This window comes from Petromyzon marinus, unplaced genomic scaffold (assembly GCF_048934315.1).
Source record: "Petromyzon marinus isolate PM22_M1 ecotype Great Lakes invasive population unplaced genomic scaffold, UKy_Petmar_22M1.pri1.0 PM_Scaffold_320, whole genome shotgun sequence".
Lineage (NCBI taxonomy): Eukaryota > Metazoa > Chordata > Hyperoartia > Petromyzontiformes > Petromyzontidae > Petromyzon > Petromyzon marinus.
In genome coordinates, this window is record NW_027423303.1 from 46482 (window position 1) to 57500 (window position 11019).

Below are 11019 nucleotides of genomic sequence, written 5' to 3' on the forward strand. Positions count from 1 at the left end.
CTCACCCACCCACCTACCCACTCACTCACCTACCCACCCACTCACTCACTCACCCACTCACTCACCCACCCACCCACTCACCCACCCACTCACCATGAGGATGATGCATCATCATCAGCATCATCATCAGCAGCAGGGGCTGCGCTTGGCAGAGCCTCGTGGTCGCGAACCTCAAAGCCGTGAACATCGTGAGAGCAGAGAGACACTGAGACACGGGGAGAGAGACACGGGGAGAGAGACACTGAGACACGGGGAGAGAGACACTGAGACACGGGGAGAGAGACACTGAGACACTGAGACACGGGGAGAGAGACACTGAGACACGGAGACACTGAGACACTGGGAGAGAGACACGGAGACACTGAGACACTGGGAGAGAGACACGGAGACACTGAGACACTGGGAGAGAGACACTGTGACACTGAGACAGAGAGACACTGAGACACTGAGACACGGGGAGAGAGACACTGAGACACAGAGACACTGAGACACTGAGACACAGAGACACGGGGAGAGAGACACTGAGAGAGAGACACTGAGACACAGAGACACAGAGACACTAGGAGAGAGAGACACAGAGACACAGAGACACTAGGAGAGAGAGACACTGAGACACAGAGACACTGAGACACTAGGAGAGAGAGACACAGAGACACTGAGACACGGGGAGAGAGACACAGAGACACTGAGACACTCAGACACTGAGACACTGAGACACAGAGACACTGAGACACTGAGAGAGAGACACTGACACACAGAGACACTGAGACACTGAGAGACACTGAGAGACACTGAGACACTGAGAGACACAGAGACACAGAGACACTGAGACACAGAGACACTGACACACAGAGACACTGAGAGACACTGAGAGACACTGAGAGACACTGAGACACTGAGAGACACAGAGACACAGAGACACTGACACACAGAGACACTGAGACACTGAGACACTGAGAGACACTGAGAGACACTGAGACACTGAGAGACACAGAGACACAGAGAGACACAGAGACACTGACACACAGAGACACTGAGACACTGAGAGACACTGAGAGACACTGAGACACTGAGAGACACAGAGACACAGAGACACTGAGACACTGAGAGACACAGAGACACTGACACACTGAGAGACACAGAGACACTGACACACTGAGAGACACAGAGACACTGAGACACAGAGACACTGACACACTGAGAGACACAGAGACACTGAGACACAGAGACACTGACACACTGAGAGACACAGAGACACAGAGACACTGACACACTGAGACACTGGGACTGAGAGACACTGAGAGACACTGAGAGACACAGAGACACTGAGAGACACAGAGACACAGAGACACTAGGAGAGAGAGACAAAGTGACTGAGACACTGGGAGAGAGAGACACTGACACTGAGACACGGGGAGAGAGACACTGAGACACTGAGACACTGGGACTGAGACACGGGGAGAGAGACACTGAGACTCTGAGACACTGAGACTCTGGGAGAGAGAGACACTGAGACACTGAGAGACACAGAGACACTGACACACTGACACACTGGGAGAGAGACACTGACACACTGACACACTAGGACTGACAGACACTGACACAGAGAGACACTGAGACACTGAGACACTGGGAGAGAGACACTGAGACACTGGGAGAGAGACACTGAGACACTGAGACACTAGGACTGACAGACACTGACACACAGAGACACTGAGACACTGGGAGAGAGACACTGAGACACTGACACACTGACACAATGACACACAGAGACACTGACACACAGAGACACTGAGACACTGGGAGAGAGACACTAAGACACTGGTCGAGACGTCTTGGGGAGGGGCGGAGGGACACGGGGGGGGAGGGGGGAGGGGGGAGCCCCACCCTCAATCGGCACGTGACTCTCAGGACAGACAAAGCTCCCCCAGGTAGCGTCTGGCAAGGCTGTAGGGGCAAGTGCAGAGTTAGACACACACAGACACACACACAGACACACACACAGACATACAGACACACACACAGACACACACACAGAAACACACACACAGACACACACACAGACACACACACACAGACACACACACACACATAGAGACACACACACAGAAACACACACAGACACACACACAGACATACAGACACACACACACATACAGACACACACACATACAGACACACACACAGAAACACACACACATACAGACACACACACATACAGACACACACACAGAAACACACACACATACAGACACACACATACAGACACACACACACAGACACACACAGACACACACACAGACACACGCACAGAAACACACACACACAGACACACACACAGAAACACACAGAGACACACACACAGACATACAGACACACACACAGAAACACACACACATACAGACACACACATACAGACACACACACACAGACACACACAGACACACACACAGACACACGCACAGAAACACACACATACAGACACACACACAGACACACATACAGACACACACACAGACACACACGTAGAAACACACACACAGACACACACACAGTGCGCTAACCACTGCACCACCACTCCCCACACACACACAGTGCGCTAACCACTGCACCACCGCTCCCCCCACACACAGACAGTGCGCTAACCACTGCACCACCACTCCCCACACACACACAGTGCGCTAACCACTGCACCACCACTCCCCACTCACACACACAGTGCGCTAACCACTACACCACCACTCCCCACTCACTCACACAGTGCGCTAACCACTGCACCACCACTCCCCACTCATAAACAGTGCGCTAACCACTGCACCACCACTCCCCACTCACACATAGTGCGCTAACCACTGCACCACCACTCCCCACTCACACACACAGTGCGCTAACCACTGCACCACCACTCCCCACACACACACAGTGCGCTAACCACTGCACCACCACTCCCCACTCATACACAGTGCGCTAACCACTGCACCACCACTCCCCACTCACACAGTGCGCTAACCACTGCACCACCACTCCTCACACACACAGTGCGCTAACCACTGCACCACCACTCCCCACACTCACACAGTGCGCTAACCACTGCACCACCACTCCTCACACACACAGTGCGCTAACCACTGCACCACCACTGCACCACCACTCACACACAGTGCGCTAACCACTGCACCACCACTCCCTACACACACACAGTGCGCTAATCACTGCACCACCACTCCCCACTCACACAGTGCGCTAACTACTGCACCACCACTCCCCACTCACAGACAGAGACACACACACAGAGACACATGCTGTGTGTGTCTCTCAGTGTGTGTCACAAAGACACACAGAAAGACACACACAGAGACACACAGAGACACACACAGACACACACACAGAGAAACACGCACAGAGACACACACAGAGACACACAGAGACACACACAGACACACACACACAGACACACACACACAGACACACACACACACAGACACACACACAGACACACACACACACAGAGACACACACAGAGACACACACAGAGACACAGAGACACACACAGAGACACATACACAGAGACACATACACAGAGAAACACACAGACACACACAGAGACACACAGACACACAGAGACACACAGACACACACACAGACACACACAGAGACATAAAGTGACACGCAGAGACACACACACAGAGACACACACACACAGACACACACACAGACACACACACACAGACACACACACACACAGACACACACAGAGACACATGCAGAGACACACACACAGAGACACACACACAGACACACACACAGAGACACACACACAGAGACACACACACACACAGAGACACACACAGAGACACACACACAGACACACACACAGAGACACACACAGAGACACACAGAGACACACACACAGAGACGCACACAGAGACACACACAGAGACACACAAAGACACACACACAGACACACACACAGAGACACACACAGAGACACACAAAGACACACACACAGACACACACACAGAGACACACAGAGACATAAAGTGACACGCAGAGACACACACAGAGACACACACATAGAGACACACAGAGACACACACAGAGACACACACAGAGACACACACACAGAGACACACACACAGACACACACACAGTCACACACAGACACACACACACACAGACACACAGACACACACACAGAGACACACACAGAGACACACACACACAGAGAAACACACACAGAGACACACACAGAGACACACACAGAGACACACACAGAGACACACAGACACAGAGACACACACACAAAGACACACACAGAGACACACACACAGAGACACATACACACAGAGACACAGACACACACAGACACACATACAGAGAGACACAGAGACACACACACAGAGACACACACAGAAACACACACACAGAGACACACACACACAGAGACACACACACAGAGACACACACACAGAAACACAGAGACACACACAAAGAGACACACAGAGAAACACACAGAGACACACAAACAGAGACACACACAGAGACACACACAGAGACACACACAGACACACACAGAGACACACACAGACCCACACAGAGACACACACATAGAGACACACAGAGACACACACAGAGACACACACACAGAGACACACACAGAGACACACACAGACACACACAGAGACACACAGAGAGAAACACACAGAGACATATACACACAGACACACAGAGACACACACAGAGACACACACAGAGACACACACACAGAGAAACGCACACAGAGACACACACACAGAGACACAGAGACACAGAGACACACAGACACAGAGACACACACACAGAGACACACACAGAGACACACACACACAGACACACACAGAGACACACACAGAGACACACAGAGAGACACACAAAGAAACACACACAGAGACACACACAGAGACACACACACAGACACAGATAGACAGACACACACACACAGAGACACACACAGAGACACACACACACACAGATACACACACACACAGAAACACAGACACACACACAGATACACACAGAGACACACACACACAGACACACACAGAGACACACACACAGAGACACACACATAGACACACACAGACACACACACAGAGAGACACAGAGACACACACACAGAGACACACACAGAAACACACACACAGAGACACACACAGAGACACACACACAGAGACACACACACACACAGAAACACAGAGACACACACACAGAGACGCACAGAGACACACACAGAGACACACACACAGAGAAACACACACAGAGACACACACAGAGACACACACAGAGACACACACAGAGACACACACAGAGACACACAGAGAAACACACACAGAGACACACACACAGAGACACACACACAGAGACACACAGACACAGAGACACACACACAGAGACACACACAGAGACACACACACAGACACATACACACAGAGACACAAACAGAGACACACACAGAGACACACACAGAGACACACACACAGAGACACACAGAGACACACACACAGAGTCACACACAGACACACACACAGAGACACACACACAGAGACACACAGAGACACACACAGAGACAGAGACACTAACAAAGACACACACAGAGACACACACAGAGACACACAGAGACACACACAGAGACACACAGAGACAGAGACACACACAGAGACACACACAGAGACACACACAGAGACACACAGAGACACACACACACAGAGACACACAAAGAGACACACAGAGACACACACACAGAGACAGAGACACACACACAGAGACACACACACAGAGACACAGAGACACACACAGAGACACACACACAGACACTCACAGAGACACACACACACAGACACACACAGAGACACACACAGAGACAAACACACAGAGACACACACAGAGACACACACACAGACACACACAGAGACACACACAGAGACACACACAGTGACACACACACAGAGACACAGACACACACACAGAGACACACACACAGAGACACAGAGACACACACAGAGACACACACAAAGAAACACACAGAGACACACAGAGACACACACAGAGACACACACACACAGAGAAACACACAGAGACACACACAGACACACACAGAGACACACACAGAGAGACACACACAGAGACACACACACAGAGACACACACAGACACACACAGATACACACACAGAGACACACACAGAGACACACACACAGAGACACACACAGAGACACACAGAGAGACACACAGACATATATACACAGACACACAGATACACACACAGAGACACAAACAGAGACACACACAAACACACACACACAGAGACACACACACAGAGACACACACACACACAGACACACACACAGAGACACACACACAGAGACACACACAGAGACACACACACAGAGACACACACAGAGACACACACAGACACAGAGACACAGAGACACACACACAGAGACACACACACAGACACACACAGAGACACACACAGCGACACACACACACACAGACACATACACACAGAGACACACACAGAGACACACACAGAGACAAACACAGAGACACACAGAGACACACACAGAGACACACACACAGACACACACAGAGACACACACACACACACAGACACACAGAGACACACAGAGACACACACACACAGACACACAGAGACACACACACAGAGACACACACACAGACACACACACAGAGACACACACACAGACACACACAGAGGCACACAGAGACACACACACAGACACACAGAGAGACACACACAGAGACACACACACAGAGACACATACACACAGAGACCCACACAGAGTCACACACAGAGACACACACACAGACACACACAGAGACACACACACAGAGACATACACAGAGACACACACAGAGACACACACAGAGAGACACACACAGAGACATATACACACAGACACACAGAGACATATACACACAGACACACAGAGACACACACACAGACACACACAGAGACACACACAGAGACACACACAGTGACACACAGAGACACACACAGAGACACACACAGAGACACACACACAGAGACACACACAAAGAAACACACAGAGACACACAGAGACACACACAGAGACACACACACAGAGACACACACACAGAGACACACACACAGAGAAACACACAGAGACACACACAGACACACACACAGACACACACAGAGACACACACAGAGAGACACACACAGAGAGACACACACAGAGACACACAGAGACACACACAGACACACACAGAGACACACACAGAGACACACACAGAGACACACACACAGAGACACACACAGAGACACACACAGACACACACAGAGAGACACACACACAGAAATATGCACACAGACACACAGATACACACACAGAGACACACAGAGACACACACACACACACACAGAGACACACACACACAGAGACACACACACACAGACACACACACAGAGACACACACAGAGACACACACAGACACACACAGAGACACACACAGACACACACAGAGACACACACATAGAGACACACAGAGACACACACAGAGACACACACACAGAGACACACACACAGAGACACACACAGAGACACACACAGACACACACACAGAGACACACAGAGACATAAAGTGACACGCAGAGACACACACAGAGACACACACATAGAGACACACAGAGACACACACAGAGACACACACAGAGACACACACACAGAGACACACACACAGACACACACACAGTCACACACAGACACACACACACACAGACACACAGACACACACACAGAGACACACACAGAGACACACACACACAGAGAAACACACACAGAGACACACACAGAGACACACACAGAGACACACAGACACAGAGACACACACACAAAGACACACACAGAGACACACACACAGAGACACATACACACAGAGACACAGACACACACAGACACACATACAGAGAGACACAGAGAAACACACACAGAGACACACACAGAAACACACACACAGAGACACACACACACAGAGACACACACACAGAGACACACACAAAGAGACACACAGAGACACACACAGAGACACACAAACAGAGACACACACAGAGACACACACAGAGACACACACAGACACACACAGAGACACACACAGACCCACACAGAGACACACACATAGAGACACACAGAGACACACACAGAGACACACACACAGAGACACACACAGACACACACAGAGACACACAGAGAGAAACACACAGAGACATATACACACAGACACACAGAGACACACACAGAGACACACACAGAGACACACACACAGAGAAACGCACACAGAGACACACACACAGAGACACAGAGACACAGAGACACACAGACACAGAGACACACACACAGAGACACACACAGAGACACACACACAGAGACACACACAGAGACACACACACAGACACACACAGAGACACACACAGAGACACACAGAGAGACACACAAAGAAACACACACAGAGACACACACAGAGACACACACACAGACACAGATAGACAGACACACACACACAGAGACACACACAGAGACACACACACACAGATACACACACACACAGAAACACAGACACACACACAGATACACACAGAGACACACACACAGAGACACACACAGAGACACACACACAGAGACACACACATAGACACACACAGAGACACACAGAGACACACACAAACAGACACACACAGACACACACACAGAGAGACACAGAGACACACACACAGAGACACACACAGAAACACACACACAGAGACACACACAGAGACACACACACAGAGACACACACACACACAGAAACACAGAGACACACACACAGAGACGCACAGAGACACACACAGAGACACACACACAGAGAAACACACACAGAGACACACACAGAGACACACACAGACACACACACAGAGACACACAGAGACATAAAGTGACACGCAGAGACACACACACAGAGCCACACACAGAGACACACACAGACACACACACAGAGACACACACAGAGACACACACAGACACAGAGACACAGAGACATACACACAGAGACACACACACAGAGACACACACACAGAGACACACACAGAGACACACACAGAGACACACAGAGAAACACACACAGAGACACACACACAGAGACACACACACAGAGACACACAGACACAGAGACACACACACAGAGACACACACAGAGACACACACACAGACACATACACACAGAGACACAAACAGAGACACACACAGAGACACACACAGAGACACACACACAGAGACACACAGAGACACACACACAGAGTCACACACAGACACACACACAGAGACACACACACAGAGACACACAGAGACACACACAGAGACAGAGACACTAACAAAGACACACACAGAGACACACACAGAGACACACAGAGACACACACAGAGACACACAGAGACAGAGACACACACAGAGACACACACAGAGACACACAGAGACACACACACAGAGACACACAAAGAGACACACAGAGACACACACACAGAGACACAGACACACACACAGAGACACACACACAGAGACACAGAGACACACACAGAGACACACACACAGACACTCACAGAGACACACACACACAGACACACACAGAGACACACACAGAGACAAACACACAGAGACACACACAGAGACACACACACAGACACACACAGAGACACACACAGAGACACACACAGTGACACACACACAGAGACACAGACACACACACAGAGACACACACACAGAGACACAGAGACACACACAGAGACACACACAAAGAAACACACAGAGACACACAGAGACACACACAGAGACACACACACACAGAGAAACACACAGAGACACACACAGACACACACAGAGACACACACAGAGAGACACACACAGAGACACACACACAGAGACACACACAGACACACACAGATACACACACAGAGACACACACAGAGACACACACACAGAGACACACACAGAGACACACAGAGAGACACACACAGACATATATACACAGACACACAGATACACACACAGAGACACAAACAGAGACACACACAAACACACACACACAGAGACACACACACAGAGACACACACACACACAGACACACACACAGAGACATACACACAGAGACACACACAGAGACACACACACAGAGACACACACAGACACAGAGACACAGAGACACACACACAGAGACACACACACAGACACACACAGAGACACACACAGCGACACACACACACACAGACACATACACACAGAGACACACACAGAGACACACACAGAGACAAACACAGAGACACACAGAGACACACACAGAGACACACACACAGACACACACAGAGACACACACACACACAGACACACAGAGACACACAGAGACACACACACACAGACACACAGAGACACACACACAGAGACACACACACACACAGAGACACACACACACAGAGACACACACACAGACACACACAGAGGCACACAGAGACACACACACAGACACACAGAGAGACACACACAGAGACACACACACAGAGACACATACACACAGAGACCCACACAGAGTCACACACAGAGACACACACACAGACACACACAGAGACACACACACAGAGACATACACAGAGACACACACAGAGACACACACAGAGAGACACACACAGAGACATATACACACAGACACACAGAGACATATACACACAGACACACAGAGACACACACACAGACACACACAGAGACACACACAGAGACACACACAGTGACACACACAGAGACACACACAGAGACACACACACAGAGACACACACAAAGAAACACACAGAGACACACAGAGACACACACAGAGACACACACACAGAGACACACACACAGAGACACACACACAGAGAAACACACAGAGACACACACAGACACACACACAGACACACACAGAGACACACACAGAGAGACAC

At 50.1% G+C, this 11019-nt stretch overlaps 1 protein-coding gene across 1 annotated transcript in view; it reads right to left on the reverse strand.

The window, feature by feature from the left end:
• Positions 1–11019, reverse strand: part of LOC142923194 (uncharacterized) — a 58413-nt gene that overhangs the window by 33738 nt on the left and 13656 nt on the right. Inside the window, exon 2 of the mRNA XM_076064117.1 lies at positions 94–1581. Within this exon, the coding sequence (XP_075920232.1) occupies positions 592–1581 (990 nt within the window). The 3' untranslated portion in view covers positions 94–591. The remainder of the gene's footprint in view (positions 1–93; positions 1582–11019) is intronic.